Source organism: Panicum hallii, chromosome 5 (assembly GCF_002211085.1).
Source record: "Panicum hallii strain FIL2 chromosome 5, PHallii_v3.1, whole genome shotgun sequence".
In the NCBI taxonomy this organism is placed as follows: domain Eukaryota; kingdom Viridiplantae; phylum Streptophyta; class Magnoliopsida; order Poales; family Poaceae; genus Panicum; species Panicum hallii.
The window spans coordinates 59,491,924-59,511,552 of NC_038046.1; the positions used below are offsets into that span (position 1 = coordinate 59,491,924).

Consider the following 19,629-nt stretch of genomic DNA (forward strand, 5'->3'; position numbering starts at 1 on the left):
AATTTCCTGGTATTTGTGTTTATCAACGTTCGAGCAACAACAGCATATATATCACCTTCCAATATTTTGAGATAATTCAAAGTGTTTAAATAACCCATACACCCTGATAAATTTCATATATAGTAACTTCGATATATGTTAGCTAGCTCTCCATGTCTAAATATACTCTCATCAATCAATCAGTATAGCTAGCTTAAAACAAAAGTGTGTTCAAAAGAAGGTCTCCTTGGATCTCTTTGGAATACGTACATGATTCTCGATCAAAGCAAAGAAACAGATATACAGAAAGACGTAGGATTGGAGTTTCATGGAACTTGTGACAAATACTACAGGAATTCAAAGTGCAAGAAATTTTGCGAACAGGCCTGTGACCGGCTGGTCAGCAGGACCTCAGTAGCACCCGCCCCAAGAGGTCGCAGGTTTGATCCCCGGTGGGACGAATTCTGATGTGTTTTCCTGGGTTTATTCCTAGGTGGCAATGGGTACACAACGCGTTCAGTGGTACTGCTCGTTTTCCACGAGGGCAGTAGTCTCTCCAATCTCTTCTCTAGCGTGTGTATGGACGCGCACGCGTGTGTGCACGTGTGGAGTGAGTATGGTGTGCGTGGTTGTGTGCGTCCTATGTATGTACCCTCTCAAAAAAATGCAAGAAAATTTCAATGTAGAATATAGATGCAACACATGAATTCGAAGACTGAAAATCTTCTCTCATTTCTGCAGGGAGGGAGATGTATGGACAAAAGAAAGTTTATATGAGGTCTGACCTCATGTTGTTTTCCCTAGCTCTAAAATGCATTCTTCACTCGAAATTAATGGGCGAGCAGACCAGCTTTAGACCTGTACTGTTGCTACGCCCTCCTACGGTTCTATCACAATTGCACATTATCAATGCACCAAATGCATGATTAAATAGAAAAGGAAATAAACAAAAGGAGAAGCTAAGGCTCAGGTGGAGGTAGCACAAGCAAGAGCAAGCCGGCCATCACCACGTACGTCTCCATGGATTTAATTTGGAATTGATATCGTGCAGTGTTAGGTAGATGATGTTAGGTATGGGAAACGAAACGCTCGCTTTTCTCCAATGAATTCAATTGAAAATCCTTATTGCCGCTGCCGCAATGTGAACCGTGACATGTATGTATGGCAATTTCAATTCATTTTTGAAGACCAGACCGATTGGAGCGCCATTAACTATGCTAGCACATTGCTACAGGTAATATAAATTTTACCGGACCTATATGCATTAGCGGCTTTGTGCTTTCTCACTCCATATACAGGTCATACCATGATCGCGCGAGGCATTGATTGTCCGGATTCTGATTGATTTGTTTATGTTCTGACTAGGATTCTAATTAATTTGTCCAGATTCCAATTTCAATTGACGGTTGCTTGCTTTAGAAATAGTAGAGATTACAGGATCTGTATGTAGCTGACGTGTACTGACAGGTGTCTTTCCGGTGCGGCGTAGCGCACGTACGGTGCATTCCGGCCTGTTAGGTTTTGAGTTTCGTGGTGGCAAGTTTTTGATGCACGCACGCATGTTTGCATCACCCAAAAAGAAAATATAGTTGTAATGCATGGATTATATGTGTGGACATGGGAGTCAACGAAGCAACATATATAAAACGCGTTTCGTATCGTTAACAATTCGGCCGATAGTTAAACTATTGATATTTCAGTTTTTATGAGAGATACAAAACTATAATCATAACAACACATTTTTTTAGTATGAATCTAGTACCATTGATTTTGTATAACAAAAATAATATTTGAATATATCACCAAAGGCATGTCCTGACGAAACGATATAAGGCTAGTAACTAAAAATGGAGGAGTACTTTATGAACAATAATCGCCTCTGCACTCAAAATAGGTGACATTTTGACTTTGACTAAGTCGACCATTCCAAATTTTAGTTACAAATTAGGGTTACGTGCTGTGTTTCGATATTTGTTGATGATCTCAACGGATTTGTATCGAAAATGCTGGCATTCTCTTGCCATGGGCATGTTACGACAACGTATCTTTTTGGATCACTAGATTCGGATATCTACATAAAAGTTCCTGAAGAGCTTGATATTCTGAATAAGAATCACTCTCGCAACATGTATTGTATAAAATTTTAAAAATTATTATATGACTAAATAGTCAGGAAGAATGTGGTGCAATCGGCTAAAGAAATTCCTTCTACACAAGGATTTTTTTTAAATAATGATAATTGCCCATGTGTGTGTTCATCAAGAAATCCGTGACTGGATTTTGTATTATATTTGTGTATGTTCATGATCTCAAAATCGTTGGAAATACACAAGATGAAGCACGCAACCATCTTAAGATGGAATTTAAAATGAAAGATTTGGATCAAACTAATTTTTTTTAAGACTTTTAGCTTGAACATCTCCCTTAAGGGATTTTAGCACATCAGGGCACACCTAGGCCTTTTTGTAGGCTGATTTTTATAGCATTAATTATACTGCCACGCTTTTGTGGTACTACAATAAATAAGAGAGAGAGAGAGAGGAAGAAATAGGATCTCATGCAAGACCAAGTGTCGACACAAAAATCTAAACCCTAGACACTATATGTTGTGCATTGAGATTAGTGAGGTGGTGTCCTCATAATATATAAATGGTGAATAAATATGATAGATGGAGAATAGAGAGGGAGTTTAATAGGAATCCGCACCAAGATATCATGGGCTGTAGAGTGTAGTTTCTAAATATGGTATCTTGATGATATGCCAACATAGACACTACTTATAGATATTATGGGTTGGGATTGCTCTCAGTCTGCATATATCCAGAAAATTCTACAGAAATTCAGAATGGATAAATCATATCCATGAAAGACACCTATGGTTGTTTGATCCCTTAAGATGAAGAGTTAATGATAAGGACATCACTCATTTGGATACAAACAACACTCCTCACATGGATATGCAAGCACCAATCACTAGAGCTCGCGTATGTCGCTTAAATCAAGAGCTGAGCTCGTTCCTATGAACATTTAGTAATTATGAGAATGGTATGCTACCTAATAATGTTATTATGCTTAGGAATAATGGAGAGAATCTGGAAGTATTTGGAGGAAGACTTAGGAGAAAAAGATCAGACGGGGCGTCCAAGTCAAGTCGAAGGCCCACAACATCTCGAGTTCGAGTCTGCCTCGGAGTCCAGGAGCAGCGTGGATGGGAATTGTCGAAACAAGTGGATGTCCAGAATCTGTCAGGATGCTGCATCGCCGTTTTTTAGGCCGTTGGGCCGTGTATCGTGTGGGAGCCATTAGGAGTAGGTCTAGGGGATTTGCACGTCCCTAAACACTTTATATTCAGTAGAGTCGCCCAAGTTAGGTTTGGGTTTTGCTTAGATTCAATCTATCATAGAACAGTCATCGTTCATCGGTTCGTGAGACCCCAACTTCGTGAGCTTAATCATTCACTTGCAATCTTGTTGCGTTCTTCTTTGTTCTTGCTTGTGTTCTTCAAATTGCAGGCAAGGATTAGCCTTCGTGGTGAGGTCAACCGGGCAGCGCACGGTTGATAACCCAGAGACGACATGGTGCTTCAATTGCGGGCTCGAGTTTTGTTGATTGGAAGCCGGATCGCTTGTGTCGGGTTGTCAACAAATCTATAGTTATCCTCCTGATGGAAGATCGAGCACCCTCACGTTCCCACCAGGTACTGGGACCAGAAGTCCCATATCTCAGTGCCATTGGAGCGCTAATATATATTGCAAATTGCACAAGGTCTGATATTATATTTGCGGTAAACTTGCTAGGTAGACATAGCGCAGCTCCAACAAAATTCCATTGGGCAGGAGTTAAATATCTTCAGATATCTCCAAGGCACAATAAATCTTGGTTTGTTCTATAAGTTTGACCAATCCACAAATCATTCTGAAATAATTGCATTATACGAAACTTCACATGAATATGTATGGCTTTGCAGAATGATCAATCACATACAACAATCACGTGATATTAGTTCAATCATGAACCTTTCACGAAGGGACATTAGTTGGACACACTCTTTCCCATTTATAAATATTTAATCACATGTTCATTCAATAAATAATGAAACATCACTTTCATTTAATTCTCTTCCACTTTTCCATCCTCAACAGTTGGAATGTGGTCGGTCACCTGGATTTGCAGAGTTTTGATGCTAATGAATTGTGTTGGTGGTTTAGGGGTTTAGGGGCTAAACCCTAAACCCTAAACCCTAAATATCTTCAGATATCTCCAAGGCACAATAAATCTTGGTTTGTTTTATAAGTTTGACCAATCCACAAATCATTCTGAAATAATTGCATTATACGAAACTTCACATGAATATGTATGGCTTTGCAGAATGATCAATCACATACAACAATCACGTGATATTAGTTCAATCATGAACCTTTCACGAAGGGACATTAGTTGGACACACTCTTTCCCATTTATAAATATTTAATCACATGTTCATTCAATAAATAATGAAACATCACTTTCATTTAATTCTCTTCCACTTTTCCATCCTCAACAGTTTTGATGCTAAGTACCCTTCGGAGCGAAGAAGCACCACAACAGCGTAAGGAATCACACTAGCACAGAAGGGAGCGCGCAAACATCTTCGGAGTGGAAATCACTATTCCATTTAACAGGGATCAACCGTCTCATCAGTTATAGTTACAGGGGTATTTACAGGGGGCAGCTCACCTACCCCTATATAATTACACCTTTTTACTATCAACGACTGTACTACCCAAATATTTCAAGGATATTCATTAATTTCCTCTCTAATCCTACTTTATATAGCTCATCACGCCCACCCGCCCGGTTTTTACCTGGCCGTCGGCCTCTGAGCTTTGCTGGGTGGTCTTTCAGGGCGACTTGTTGGTGTTGGGTCTCCTTGCTTTGGCTTCGTCACATCGACCCTTGGGAGTACCTTCGGTCGGGACCCCTTCGGTGCTCGTCTGAAGCTCCGCGCCCTTTGGATTGTCCAGCTAAAATGTGGCCTTGGGTGGATCCGAAGGTGGCATCCCCAACAAATTGTTGGCCCAGTAACAATTCGAGTGCAGAGATGTAAGGGTAATCCAACACAATGACTACCATTTAATATACTGCTGCCATGTAACACTCTTTGGTGACTTAGCAATGACATTAAAGAGGAGAGAGCGGGAAATGCTAGAAACTATAGTCTCATGTAAGAAATTATTTTCCTGCAGAAAATAAAATTTTCAAAAAACTACAAGAAATCTATTGGGATATAATAGCAAAGGCATTAATGAGAGAGTGAGACGAAATTAAGACCATAGGGGAGGGAGGAGAAAGATGCATGAATGGAGGAGTTTAAGTATTTTGTTCCCATATATAATTAGATATTGTGCATTAGGAGCTATATATTGTTTCTGGTTATGCGCGCGGTGGTTTAATTATGTGACATGGCATGTGTCAGCAGCACTACTACTAATAACCCGATATCAGACACCTACGGGGTACGCCAGGTGGATGGACATATTATATATATGCCACCAACCAACTTGCAAGTAAAATATATATATATATAGATCGCGTGATTTTTTTTGCATGGCTGCCGTGGAGAGGCACCGTACCGCATGGTGATGTGCCGTGCCGTGAATAAGCTAGCTAGGCACGAATAATAATGGTGCCCTCAACTCAAAGCAACTTGCGACGAACGACATGCTGCAGATAGCAGACACGGATGCAGCAGGGTCAAGTTGTCACGGCTGCTGGAATCGATCGATCGATCGACACGTACCTGCTGCAGAGAGGGATCGTGTTCGATCTATCGTTTTCCAAGCAGCAAGCAGTTTTATTTAATTTGCACGACGAATAATTGAAACTAAATAACGGATCCTGCTTGCCGGCCGTAAGCATCGACGAAACGGGAGCGGTGTGGGCGTGCCTTCCCGTACGTGTTGTGTTGGAATAATCGCATCGGTTCCTCGATCTCCTTTGGTTGGACTGATCGATCGATAGATCATCATCTGTCTATCTACCTATCGATTATATTCCAGCTGCATGCCTCCCTCCCTCCCTCCCTCTCTCTGGCTGTTAGCTGCTGCCTCCTGGTCCTGGCTGGAGAAGTCGCTTGGCTCCATCTCAACAATATAATGCTCCTTGCATGAGTGAGAGAAGGAATTTAGGTAGAGGACATGTACAGAAGCAATCTAGCATGCCGGCCGGGCCGAAGCAAGCAAATTATGCTAGCACGCAGGCAGCCAGACTTTTGTTCCGATCTTTTCCTTTGAGCCCACTCATACATTCGACCTAGCTCCTCCTCTACTTACATGGGCCTGCAGCATGCATGCCACCTGACGACGACTATAGCTACTCGATCTTTTAGTATTTTCTTACTTATATATATATATATGTATATAACTAAATATAAGAAAGAAGAAACAAATATATACATATATATGTATTACAGAGATTATTCTTGTGAGGATTATCATATATATGCGTGCAACTGATTTCCATATGAATGATATATACTTGAAATATTGTTGTCAACAGTACAGCTCCAATAATATATGTATATAGTTGTCTCCAATGGTACGTTGCACTCAAAGAATCGAATGATATATCTGACTAGTTGTATCAGCTAGTGATCAAGCCAAAAGGAACAAGCAAAGCACAACTTCATTCTTGGATGATACATATATTAATTAAGTTCCTCCGCTAGTCCGCCTGCTGCCGTATTAATTATATACGTGTCGATCGCGTCATGGATGATCGATCAACGGCCGCCGGTCATGGCAAGTTGCCGGCGTGGCGTTCGACCGGGACAGGGCCGTGACTTCCCCCGTGGATGGCGAGGACGTAGAAGAACTGCGTCACGGTCAGGACGATCGTGAAGGCCTCCATGGTGCCCTGCCGGCCAACAATATATATGCAGGGGTTAATTACGGTAGCAGTTCATTCTCATCATCAGCTAGCTAGCGTGTGTGTGTATATATCTATCCCCTACAATATATACAGATACGCACCAGCTTTGCGTTTCTTCGGTCGAATGAGATCTCCTGGCAAGCTAGTCCCATGGCTAGGACTGTGAGCGCCCAGGCAAGGAGTCCCAACGCCGCCGCGGGCTGCAGGCTGTGGTAGTTCCAGAAGCGGAGGTGGTTGAAGCCCACCATGGCGGAGGCGATCCCCACGACGCCGGCGACGAGGGAGAAGAGCACGAAGAAGCCGGTGGCGAAGTTGCCGATGGGGAAGAAAATGGGGTGGAAATGCGCGGGCAGCCGCAGCTCGGGGCCGATGATGAAGCCGCGTTCGATGGAGACGTTGAGCGCCCACCCGCCGATGATGGCCAGGATGGTGTACAAGCACAGGTTCAGCAGCAGCAGCAGCAGGGCCACGGGCTTCAGGTTCTCGGCCATGTCTCTGAATCGATCGTTAATAATTCTCTAGACGTACGATCTATCTGTTCGTTGCTGGTAGTAGCTAGAGCTAGCTAGCAGTGTACTTAGCTTGATGGCTATAGCTAATGGATGCCAACGACGCCTGCTGGTTGTGCCTTCGTTTATATATATAGACGAGACGACGTATCAATGCAATTACATAGTATACGGGTACTACTGCTGAGGGCAATGCAAATATGCAATGCATCAGGTAATAATTAATTGCTGGGAATTAATTAATAATAATTAAATTAGGAGTTTGTTCTTTGCTTGCCCCCCCCCCCCCCCCCCTCGCTTTGCGTTGGTTGCTCTCGCACCAAATAAAGCATCTATATATCGAACTGGAGAATGAAGGAATAACGTACATGATAGATAGATGATCAGCATCAACCCCGGACGGGCAGGCAATGCATGGCTATAGCTGTAAAGCGAGCGAGGGAAATGTAGGTTACACACACACACACACTTCCCCTATCTCAGATTTACATGTATATTCATAGCAAAAACTATGAATTTAGAAAAGCCAAAACGACTAATAATTTAGGATGGAGAGTATATATTTATTTCTTAATTAAAAATGAATCATACATACACAGTGTATATGACGACGTGGGGGCCAAGCAAGGAAGGAAGCGAGCCGGCCAACTGCTTTCTTCTCATCTCTACTATACTAGGTTTGCGCCTGTGCGTTTGCTACAGGTAAAAATAAATTCCTTTAATGGCATCAATCTCATCATACGAAAATATTTATAACAACACATCCCAATAGCAGCATACACTTTGCCTCAAACAAAAGTACAAAGTATAGTTCACACAACATCTTAGAGCCTAAGCAAGAGTCAACTTCTAGCATTCCAAATATATAATTCACTACAATGACCAACATAGAATTCACAATAATACTTATCTTAGCAAATTACAGCTTGATTGTAAAAGATCACTTTGTAAGAGAGCATAGTATAAGCTTTTATTCTTCCTGGTTATTTTCAAGAATTACACATGCCAATCTTACATGTGGCAAAAACAAAATCACATTGCTACTTCAGGCAGGCAACTTCCTCGTATGCGATCATATATGCCAAGATCAATCCTCCTGAGTTTTGAACATCATTTAGTATACCCTTTTAGATTGTTCATCCATCCTCTGTCACCAAATAGCAGTTCTGCCACAAATATGATATTTGAAAATAGCATAAGGAGAAATGCAAGAAAACCCAATATCTTGAGATGCAAAAACACTATATGGGTGTACAGTATTGATGTTGATGAAGCAACAAGAAATAGGGAGATGATTGATGATGGAAGGATCATGGCCTTTCGGTACCTGCAACTTTTGCCCCGTACAAAGTAGGAAGTAGGAGCTATGGCAAAACCGACCAGTTGCCTTGAAAGTGAAATATTTATACCAAACAACTGCAAAATTTATTAGAATATAATCCACCAGAAAGATCCTAGTAAAAATAAATAAGATCAAAAAAAGATGGTTGTGAAATAAGGCACCAAAACCAACTGCATATGTTCTTTTCTAACCCTGCAAATACAATGTTTCTTGGTTAAGAGTATAAATAGAAACTGAAGACAACTGAGTGAATATCAGGTGTGCAAACTGTTGCTACTTTCATTCCATGCACTCGATGAAAAGCTTTACTTTATAACATACGCTAGCTAGCAAATTATGATCAAGCAGGCAAGTATAGTCATTCTAGCTTCTATTTTTGACGCTGAATAGAACAACAATCAGCAAGTTTGTAGCCTTTATTTTGACGCTGAACAGAACAACAGATCAGGAATCATATATATTGGTATTGCCTACCAGATAATCTATTTAGGAATTGTATATGAGTATTGACAAGTATCAATTGGATCGCCAGAAACGGAGGAGAATCCATTTTAGGAGCAATTAACATAATATAGAATCAAATGACCAGGAAATCCATACCAGGTGAGTGAAAGAATAGTCTAAACATGAAAAATTAAAGCTTAACACCAAGCGGTTCTTACTCCATTGCTCATCCTTGCGATGCGTAAAAAATAACGGAGCCATCTCTAAGCTGCTACTGATTTAAAAAATTAGAAAAACAGCTGGTATCTTCTGCACAAGATTCTAATTAAATATCATAGACCATATCTAACCTGCTTGTGACTGGTGAGATTAAATCCAAAAACTGGGATACTTATACATGATTATTTAGACTTGAATTTCCCTTGCTGTCAGGTAAAATATTTGTGATAAGTGTAATGTCTAAGCTGCTACTGATTTAAAAAAAACTTAAATGCATCATTAGTACATAAACTTGCCAAGAGGGTACATCATCTCTCTAATCGCTTATTTACGAGCAACAACTTGGCAGGTGCATGCAGATAGATCACCGAGACGACACATGGGCAAAAAATTGCCATGTAGGCAGCTCACGTGAACAAAGCCCCTTGTTTTAGCACTAATGCAGATACACCCCTAATTTATTTGTTGCTTGTTTGTTTGGACTCAATTAAGTTGATCCGTAGCCCTATGTCTTGGTGGTTTTCAAGTTGAGATGTGATTCTTCTTTTCCCTTGCAATTAGGAGTAGGGATACAATTTCAGAATTTATATCACTTTGATCGCTAGAAGGATAAAAATTTGACTTCTTCCATGAGCATATGAAGGACAATTTGGCAGGGCTTAAATAACAAACATTGTAGTAAAATAGCAAAGTAATCCATCGCATCTTCATCTAGCTAAATGTAATAACGTTGGCTAGCTTCCGGTGCAGTCTGTGTTACTCTAATTTTCTCAGCACCTTGATCAATATTATTACTGTGATTTTCAGGAACTTCATTAGATTAGCGTGGCCACCAGTATTTTGATTGAGATTGATGTGCTCATTGAAAACTCTGCCACCTCTTCCCCTTGATCTTACACCTCCTCTACCTCCTTTGCCCCCTGGTCTTTTGCCCTCCCTCTCCCTGGCTTGGAAGCTGCCAACTCCTGGTTATCTCTCCCTTTCCCTATACTGCCTTTTTGCCCTCTACCACCTCTAGCTATAGTCCTTCCAGCTCTCGTTGCTGTTGTATGCACCGTTGTACACGTAAGATCCGATCCAAATGTACATGTGAGCTGCCTACATGGCAATTTTTTTCCCATATGTCATCATGGTGATCTATCTGCACTCACCTGCCAAGTTGTTGCTCCTAAATAGGCGGTTAGAGAGATGATGTATCTAAGCGCACCCTCTCACCAAGTTTATATACTAATGATGCATTTAACTCTTTAAAAAATTACAAAAACCAGAGAAGTTGGCACCCTCTGCACAATATCCTGTAAGATGACCGAGCACTTTAGCTTTTTCTCCCCCCTCTGTTTTTTGAATGCAGGAAGAAGATGTAACTATTAATAATTAGGGCAAATAATTGGTTGCATAAGCTCAACCGCAAGGCAAGAACTGCCATAGTCTAGAACTGTACCAAGCATTAAAAAACCCTGATATTCCGAAGCTATGAGCTATTAGCAAGTCATTCTAATACTGAATGTATAGTTGGATAATAAGTGGCTACTAAATCTGAAGGTAAATAATATTAGCTTGTATATATCGTTAATTTCTCTTAATTGCTTCGAGGAAGCACACTAAAATTATTCAAACTATGCTCTCTGTCCTTCTATCTTGAAAATTAAAACTACAATGGTTTCAAGTCAATGTTCTGTCAAAATGAACAAAGCTTCATTGCAATATAAAATATAAAAACTGAGCTATGCAATTAATAGTAACACCATTACCTCTAGGATAGAAGCATGGAAAAAATTACCAGCGTGATTGTTCACACAGCTTATGTGTTGCAACAGATGAGTGGCTGGTGTGATTAGATGAATTATACTACTATAAAATGAATGGCCACAGTGGAAGCATGTCATGGTGATATCTTGGTCAGGTGGGTTACCCATGGAAATTCCAAAATTAATTTATATTGAGAAACTGCTCTCGGAACTCCATTTCTTACTGAACTTTACTTGACGTTATTTGCAGAACAGGCATAAATTAAAGTTGCTATGCGTCTGGAAGCTTGGCGTTTTGTCGAACACCTTGCTGACAGTGGAGGCTCCGGCAATTGCAGAACTGGAGTAGGAGGGATGGCGCAGGCGAAGGAGGCTGTGGCTGGAGCTGCTGCTCGCGCCACCGTGGCATCGACTTGCGAGCTGCTCGTCGAACACACCTTCCGTCGCTGCATCTCTCATCTTGTTGAGAGGGAAGCGAGGAGCTGCTCTTACTTGGCGCCGCCATCCCGTCGATCTGCAGTTCTAGTGGCTCCATGGTCGCGGTAGAGATCCAGGGGCGGCTGGGGAGGCGGAGAAGTACACTGGTATCCTGTCCGAGAGAAGAGCACAACTCGAACCTCGCCAGGCCGCGACATCCGCGGGTCCAGGCCAAGCTCAACTTCCCCTCACCCATCGACGCCGCTCCGGCCGCCAGGTGCACGTGCGGCCGCGCCACCTAGGTCGACCTCGTCACTGATGAAGAGGAAGAGCAGCATGCCCGCTGTCCGTCGTCAAGCATGAAGCCGATGCTTCCAAGTCCAGCGCCCTCCCGCACTTCTCGTGGCAGGGCGTCTCGGTATACGATAGGCTCTTGCGCCATCCCCTGCCTCGGAGGTCGTCGAGGTCGAGGACCAGAGTGCCACGATGGGATGGTGCGTCGGGGCAGCGATACACGGAGGAGCCTGCTGGAGTTGCGTCAGGAGCGGCGAGTGAGATAGAGGGTCACGGCCGTCACTACGCCGGCCCCGAGCTCCAACGACGGGGGCTTTAGCTGCGTCGCCGCAGCTGGATCTGCTGGCCCTAGCCTAGGCTATCCTTCAAGGCACTCGAGCTTGACGGGAGCCGGCATTAGGGCGGAAATGCGGAACGACACCTGAGGGAGCCAAGGATTGGGGCTAATACCCATCGTTTGTTCCGTCTGATATGCAAAATGGATGGCTCATGTTTGATAACGGCAGATGATGATTTTCCGAGGCAACGCGATCTACGATTGTTACGGGTCGCTATTGTTCGTTAACAATCCATCGGACGGCTGCAGTACCGAGCGGCAGAATGATGAAACCGGAAACGGCTGCAGTACCGAGCGGCATAATGATGAAACCGGAAGATGAGGGTTGCATAAAAAAATTATCCCCCAATCGTTCTTTTTATTAGTAGAGATACGTGCAGTGCAGTGTTAAATTAATTAGTTGATCACGATTTCCCATTCCTCAATTTTGCATGCACACAGTTGCATTTATTAATTAGCTCGAGGTGGTTTTCTGTATTATCCATGCATGATGCGAGATCAATCCATGCAACAAGCAGCCTCTTGAAATCGATCGATCGCATGCTTCCGGTGACAGAGCGAGGGGGGCCATTTTTTTTACTCCATCAGTTTAAAACTCTCTCTACATAAGGCTTATTTCATTTCTTGAGGGCAAGCCGGTCTTTACCATTAATTATTCTATTATTAACATATATATACTCTTTGTGACATGCACACATATATATAGTTCATGTCATTATCTCATTATTATTATACCAATGAAGTATTAGTAGAATATGTTTTTGTTAAAGTCGATCTTTACCCTAAGGAAGGAAACCAAGTACACGCTTTGTTAAAAAACACGGAGAGTATTTTGCTATATACCCTACGCGTCACTCGTACGCCACGGCCGAGAAGAGCTAGCTAGATGCATGTGTGCCCACCGATGCACGCATGCATGCGTGCTGTAGGTTGCTTGCACCGCGCGCCAACTCCTTAGATCAAATCAAAAGAAAGAAAGAAAGCAAGAAAAAAAGATGAAGTGTTCCGCACAGGTCAATTAGCTGGGGGCCAGCTAGCTGTCTTTCCACCAGCCTTTTTTCCTTTTACATTCACACGTAATGATCTATTTGAAGTATATATTCATTCATTGACATTAGGTTAACGAAAGTTTCTTGTTTCCCTTTGCTACCACCCTAAATTATATATATATATATATATATATATATATATATATATATGAAAAATCCATTCTATAAGCGCTCCTAGCTACTCCTACACACACTAGCCTATCAACCCGTGCTCCCGCATGAGCTAATTAGAATTAATATAAAAATAAAACTTATAGCTAATAATTATAATTATCTATCTCATGCCATCCTTCATCTATTTTAATATCCTAACACATACTCTAAAATACATATTTATCATTATCATTCACAAACAAATGGTTCAATTAAATATATATCAAACACATATGGAGGTGTGATGCAAAATGAATTCTAAACCCTGAATGATATTCTTATCTTTTCCATCATATATAAATATAATGGTGCCACATATCGTGGGTAGTATTTTTATATAAATACTAACATAAATAATACATTAATAATGATAGAAATAGTAATTTAGAATTTTATATTGGTACACTTTAATATTTTGATATAATTATATAATTTAGATTCAGATTTAGGTGTTAATTTAATTTTTAATAATGATATAATTGGATAATTGTATGCAAATTTATAGGGTTATTTGCATTATTTTTATAATGACATAGGTGGGTAATTTACATGAAGATTAGGGGGTTGCTTTAGATTTCTTTTTAGAGTGGCAGAGGTGGATAATTTAGATACATGTTTAGAGGGTTACTTTAGTCTATTTTTATAATGGTAGAGGTGGGTAATTTATTAGAAAAAATAACAGATTCAATGACTATTATGATTGGAGTTGTCGGATTGACGGCCGGATGTTTCTGATTTTTGTGAGAATTTGTAGAACTTCTCTTTCTTTTTTTTAAGTGTCCATCTAGAATCCTAGGTGGCTTCACATGAATATTTTAAAAGGAGTATCTAATTAGTAATAGTAAGATTCCTCTATACATGTATATACTTGCTTTAATTTTATTTTATTCACAAAGTAATGCTCCAATAATTAAACATTGGCAAAGGAAAAAAATAAAACGCTAGATATGATCTTCACTTGCTTCGCCATTATGCTAGATGCCTATATATACGCGCGTCGAACATTAATTAATTATATATGTATATATGAAATAATCAAACAATAGATGACCCGTTGACTACTGGAATATTAGGCGGACACGTCATGTACTAATGCAGGAATGTATGCCCACATGCAAATGAATTGTCTAAGCTGACCTTGCTCTTAGGAATCTACTACGTTAACTAGCTAGCTTTTGAGTTTCTAAGCGTCCGTCCTATGCATGCACCGACGACTGCCATTATTAATTTATAAAAAATACAATGTTGATTCATATATAAGAAGAAACGTCCTATATATCCATTCATCAGAAACAGGAAAGGAAATGCATATTTAATTTGTGGCAATTAAGCAACAGCTGATGTGCCGTTAAACTTATTAAACAGTTGATCGATTGATTATTCTTCATCGATCGAATGGAGATGGGTAAATAATAAAGAAGAGAAAGAATGATCTGCATGTGTATATATAATAAATAAACTTGTGTAATATATATATATATATATCATCCAATTTATTCATATATAGCGGTTGATTATATATTGCGACGACCACGCACTCGTGCATATATGATATGATGCATATATATAAATATTGCCCAACAACACACACACACACACACACACATATATATTATATATTAATCATGAGACGAACAGCAGCAGGTAACAAGCAGCAGTTGATTGTTTGGATAATAATAATAATCTTGTCCCGACCCGGCCTTTTTTCTTGTGTAGTATATATGTATTGGTGTGGTGGTATAAATTAAATACCGTAGCTATAGCAGGAGCATAGCAGGAGCTCGATCATCAGCAACAATGGAAATGCTCTTTTGAACAACAACAATAACAATAGAAACTTAGACGACGTAGTATATACGTATACATACTGCCATTTTTATTTCTCCATGCATCGAAATCATATCGCATAATTAAATGCGCGCGCGTCTGGTCACGCCGCGTAGTCGCAGTAGCCGTTGGTGCACCTGGTTCTGCACCTGACGCCGCAGCCGCCGCAGTTCTTCTTGTCGGTGAAGGTGTTGACGCATTTGCCCTCGCAGCAGGTCTGGGTGTATCTGCACGTCTTGTTGCAGCTGCCGCAGTGCTGGAAGCTGTGCTCGGTGTCGACGCAGGTGCCCCTGCAGCACGTCGCGCCAGGGCTCCCGGGCTCCAGGCAGATGGACGGCGGCTTCTTGCTGCAGTCGTAGAAGGACGCCGGCGGCGGGAAGTTGGCGCTGGCGAGGAAGCGGCTTCTCCTGAGCGGAGGCGCCGGCGCCGGCGCTTGCAGCGGAGCGGCGGTTGTAAGGGCGAGGGCGGCGAGCGCCATGAGAAAGATGGTGGCTTTTCTCATGGCGGGCGGAGGGCGGCACGGTGCTTGGCGGGGCTGCTGCAATTAGTGCGCGCGTCGTCTAGGTAGGATATGATCGATGCCTCTGGATCGGAGGGAGGAGGAGGGGAAGGAAGGAAATGGGAGCGATGGAGGGAGGGGAAGAGTGCTTATAGTAAAAGGCAGCTAGCTAGCTGCTAGGCGAGAGTCAGAGCACGCATGCCATGGTTGATTTGCACGGCAAAAGCCTGGAGTGCAGGGAGGGAGTGTGAGGAGCAAGCCTAGCCTGTGGGCCGGGCTAGCTGCATGCGGAGACGACGCGACGCAAGCTAGCCAGCCGGCTTCCAGGCCAGAGCCACCCAGTGCAATGCCATGCAAACACGGTTGATGAGTTGTTCACTCGTTTCTGGCGTATGTACGTTGATCAATGGAATTACCAAACCGTAAGTACGTGCCTTGGGTGGCATACAATTGAATGCACCCTAGGGTGACCAGCAGCTGAAGGATCGCCCCCAAGCTATCTACTGTACTGTAGAAGCTAGCTAATTAAGGCTAATAATATAATGGCTGATCGCACCCTGAAGCTAAAAGATTTGAGAGAGAGCTTTCTTACTTCTTTAATTAAATTGCTAGGTTAATTATAGTATTCGGAACGATATGGTCGGTCCAGCGAGCTGTTGACCAGCTAGCAAGCATACATTATATATAGATGGTCATCACTGTGGCTACGTGCATACATACGGTAGTATATATAACAGTGATAGATAATGCACAAACCGGCCATTTTTCAAATTAACATTATTGACGTATATTTTCATCATAATGTCAGGTGGTGTGTCCAACGGACATTTTTAATTGTAAATGTTGATTGAAAGGTCCCCTCATCTTCAAAAAAAAAAACCTCCCCTGACTGAGCAGCGAGGACACTTCAATATATATTACCCCTGCAGCATGCAGGTTTGATGAAATGCCTTCCGCATGGTGTAGCAGAACGCCAGAACCCCATGCATGCTACTTGCTAATAGGTGATTTGAGGTAACCCCTTCCTTTTAACAGAGCTGGGAAAGAATGATATGATGAGTACAAATACAACAAGGCATGTCGCATGCAGGCCCAATATTCTAAAAAAAAGCGCGCGCGCAACACCCTCGGCCAACGTTGGGCTATGTACATACATATCCCAGATTAATTCACCCATAATTGAAATTTCTCCATATCCAAATCTTGCATTGCATTATTATTAGGTGATCATCATGAGTGTGTTGTCGGTGCAGCCAACCACAACGCCAACACCTCTGGTCTTAAAATAAAAAATCACCCATCTCCTCCAGCAACCCTAGAGAGACTATGAAGGATTTCAAACATGTGCTAGATCATGGTTGACTCGAAATACTTCTGACAATAAAAATACCAAACACCTACAATAGCCTCAGAGTGTGTAGGAAATAAAGATTTCAAATATGTGTCATGTGTCATCCTTGAGACCATATATCTTCTTACATAAACAATCATAAAACTACTCCAACCCCAGACGAAGGATTTCAAACATTTGCTATAGCACAAATTTGTTATACGACCTTTAAAAATAAAAATCACCAAACACAATAAACAGCCTTGGAGCTATTAGGAAAGACTTCAAACCTTTGCCGTAGGTCATGGTTATGTCCTAAAGCCTCTAAAAGTAAAAATCTCTAAACACCTCCAACAGCTCCGGAGTGGAAGGACTTCAAGCATGATCTACTCAGATCCAAGGTCGCAAAGGTCGAAGTTGAGGAACAGCTTGGTCGGGCTCATACCCCCTCTGAGCTCGAGGACTATGATATTAATTATGAATCTCAACTCCTATAATTTACATGAGTCTAGACGGGTTTTAGTGTATTCAGTGGCTATTGAAGCAATCTTTGGAGCACAAAATGATATTTATGTAGAAATAACTATAAATATGACCATCATATGGAATTGAAAATGGCTATGAGAAAAAACTGCCAAAAAACATGTGTTATAGCTCTCAGCCCGAAACGTGCGGAACCCTGTGCTTCCTGGATGCGTACTCGGGGTACCATCAGATCGGTATGAAGGAGCCCAACTAGCTTGCGACTTCATTCATCACTTCGTTTGGCATGTACTGCTATGTGACAATGCCTTTCGGCCTCAAAAATGTCGGGTTGACATACCAGTGCTGCATGCAGCAATGTCTCAATGACCTCATCGGAGAGGTCGTCAAGGTCTACATAGACGACATCGTGGTCAAGTCCAGGAAGGCCGACCACTTGGTCCAGAACTTGGAGCGGACCTTTGCGCACCTCCGGTCCTACAGGATCAAGCTCAACCCCAAGAAGTGCATTTTCGGGTCCCAATAGGCAAGCTGCTCGGCTTCATCATCTTCGAGCGGGGCATCGAGGCCAACTTGGAGAAGATCATGGCCATCCGAAACCTGGGCGCCTGATAACTAGCCTCAAGGGCGCCCAGAAGCCGATGGGCTGCCTGGCCTCCCTGATTCGGTTCATCTTGCGGTTCGGGGAACGGGGTATGCTGTTGTACAAGCTGCTGAGGAAGTCCGACCGATTCCAGTGGATGGACGAGGCGCAGGAAGCCTTTGATTGGCTGAAGACATTCCTTGCCGAGCCGCCGACTGTCGGAGGAAATCTCCAGCCGGGTGGCGGAAAGCACCCGCCTAATCCTAGTTAAGGATGGGTTTGGAGGAGACTTAGGAGCGCTAGATCGGTGGACAGATGAATGCAGGAAAGACGCAAGGATTTAGAGTGGTTCGGACTGCCGGAGCGTAATACCCTACGTCCACTTTGGTATTGTATTGACTGTGTAGGCCCTGGATGGAACTTAGTCTGGACTTGTGTTCGTGTGTATGAACCTTGTCTTCTAACGAGTAAACTCTCCCTTTTATAGTCCAAGGGGAGTGCTTACACTGTGCGGGGCCCCGACAGGTGGGCCCGGCCAACAGGAGCCTGCTCTATGTGATATGCAGATCTCCATCTCCAGCTCCTCGTTGTAGCCTTCACGGTTGGGAAGATAATGTGCGTATCCACAACCTGGATACGGACGTGTGCTGCCATGCACGCACAGTGACCGCTGTCAGTGTTACCCAACAGTGAAGCTGTGCTACCACTGTTAGGTGCGATTCTGTCAGGCGAGGGAGCAGTGCTGACCCGCCGCGCCGTTGCCTCCGTGCGCACTGTAGTAGCGCACGCCTCGGCCCTCCTGTTATAGGCCATCATTACACCGCGTGCGGCGCTGTGACGGGACTGTACGCTGCCTGCGCACAGTATTCGGTGACACGACGCGCCGCCTTGGAAACAGGCGGGCTTACCGTGGTGTCAGCCTACCTGCCCCATGTGTCAGTGGCAGGCCACACTTTTTGACTTGGCGCGCCCGGCCCAACGATCGCATTAAATGCTGGTAGGTTGGCTGGAGACCCACGAAGGGCCTCCTGCCACAGGCACGTGGCAGGGCCAGGCCCGCTCCCACCGTGGGGGCGGCACGTGGTGGCTCCGGACCCCTTCCCGGGGGAAGGGGGATCCGGGCCCCCGAGGCCGGTTGGAGCGGTCAGGCCCGTGATGGTCCGGCCATCACACGCGGCGGCCCCGGACCCCCTGGGGAGTCCGGGTCCGCGGGGGCTACCCGAGAGCTCTCCTGCCCTCCTGGGCACGCGGAGGCCCCGGACCTCTTAGAGCTCGGGGAAGGTCCGGAGACCATGGTCCCAGCTGTCAGGCCTGGCCCGTACGCCACGTCACCCAGAAGACGAGAGGGAGATTACGGATGATAAGACGCTAAGGGCCTGGACACCCTAGCAGGAGGTACCCCTGTCCGTATGTACCGACATCAACCCTGGTCTCTACTGACCCGGATGAGCCGTTAATGCTCTAAATCTCTGCCACCACGCAAGTGGTCCGCGTGGCACTTGTTGTG

General features: G+C 43.3%; 2 protein-coding genes across 2 annotated transcripts; both read right to left on the bottom strand.

Annotated features, from left to right (window-relative positions):
- Positions 1-6,473: 6,473 nt before the first annotated feature.
- LOC112894817 (membrane protein PM19L-like) lies at positions 6,474-7,542 on the bottom strand. Its single transcript, XM_025962634.1, has 2 exons — positions 6,990-7,542; positions 6,474-6,873 (listed from the first exon to the last, which is right to left on the bottom strand). Exons 1-2 carry the CDS (start codon positions 7,377-7,379, stop codon positions 6,754-6,756), a joined length of 510 nt encoding a protein of 169 aa, XP_025818419.1. The 5' UTR covers positions 7,380-7,542; the 3' UTR covers positions 6,474-6,753.
- Positions 7,543-15,045: 7,503 nt separating this feature from the next.
- On the bottom strand, positions 15,046-15,845 carry LOC112895265 (stigma-specific STIG1-like protein 1). Its single transcript, XM_025963210.1, has one exon. It carries the CDS (start codon positions 15,727-15,729, stop codon positions 15,331-15,333), a length of 399 nt encoding a protein of 132 aa, XP_025818995.1. The 5' UTR covers positions 15,730-15,845; the 3' UTR covers positions 15,046-15,330.
- Positions 15,846-19,629: the final 3,784 nt, after the last annotated feature.

What these genes read in the sequence shown, in the direction of transcription:
- LOC112894817 (XM_025962634.1), bottom strand. Translation starts at nt 7,379, where the DNA reads ATGGCCGAGAACCTGAAGCCCGTGGCCCTGCTGCTGCTGCTGCTGAAC. An exon ending in ACCGAAGAAACGCAAAGCTG is followed by an intron (nt 6,874 to 6,989) that starts GTGCGTATCTGT and finishes GTTGGCCGGCAG; the next exon opens with GGCACCATGGAGGCCTTCAC.
- LOC112895265 (XM_025963210.1), bottom strand. Translation starts at nt 15,729, where the DNA reads ATGAGAAAAGCCACCATCTTTCTCATGGCGCTCGCCGCCCTCGCCCTT.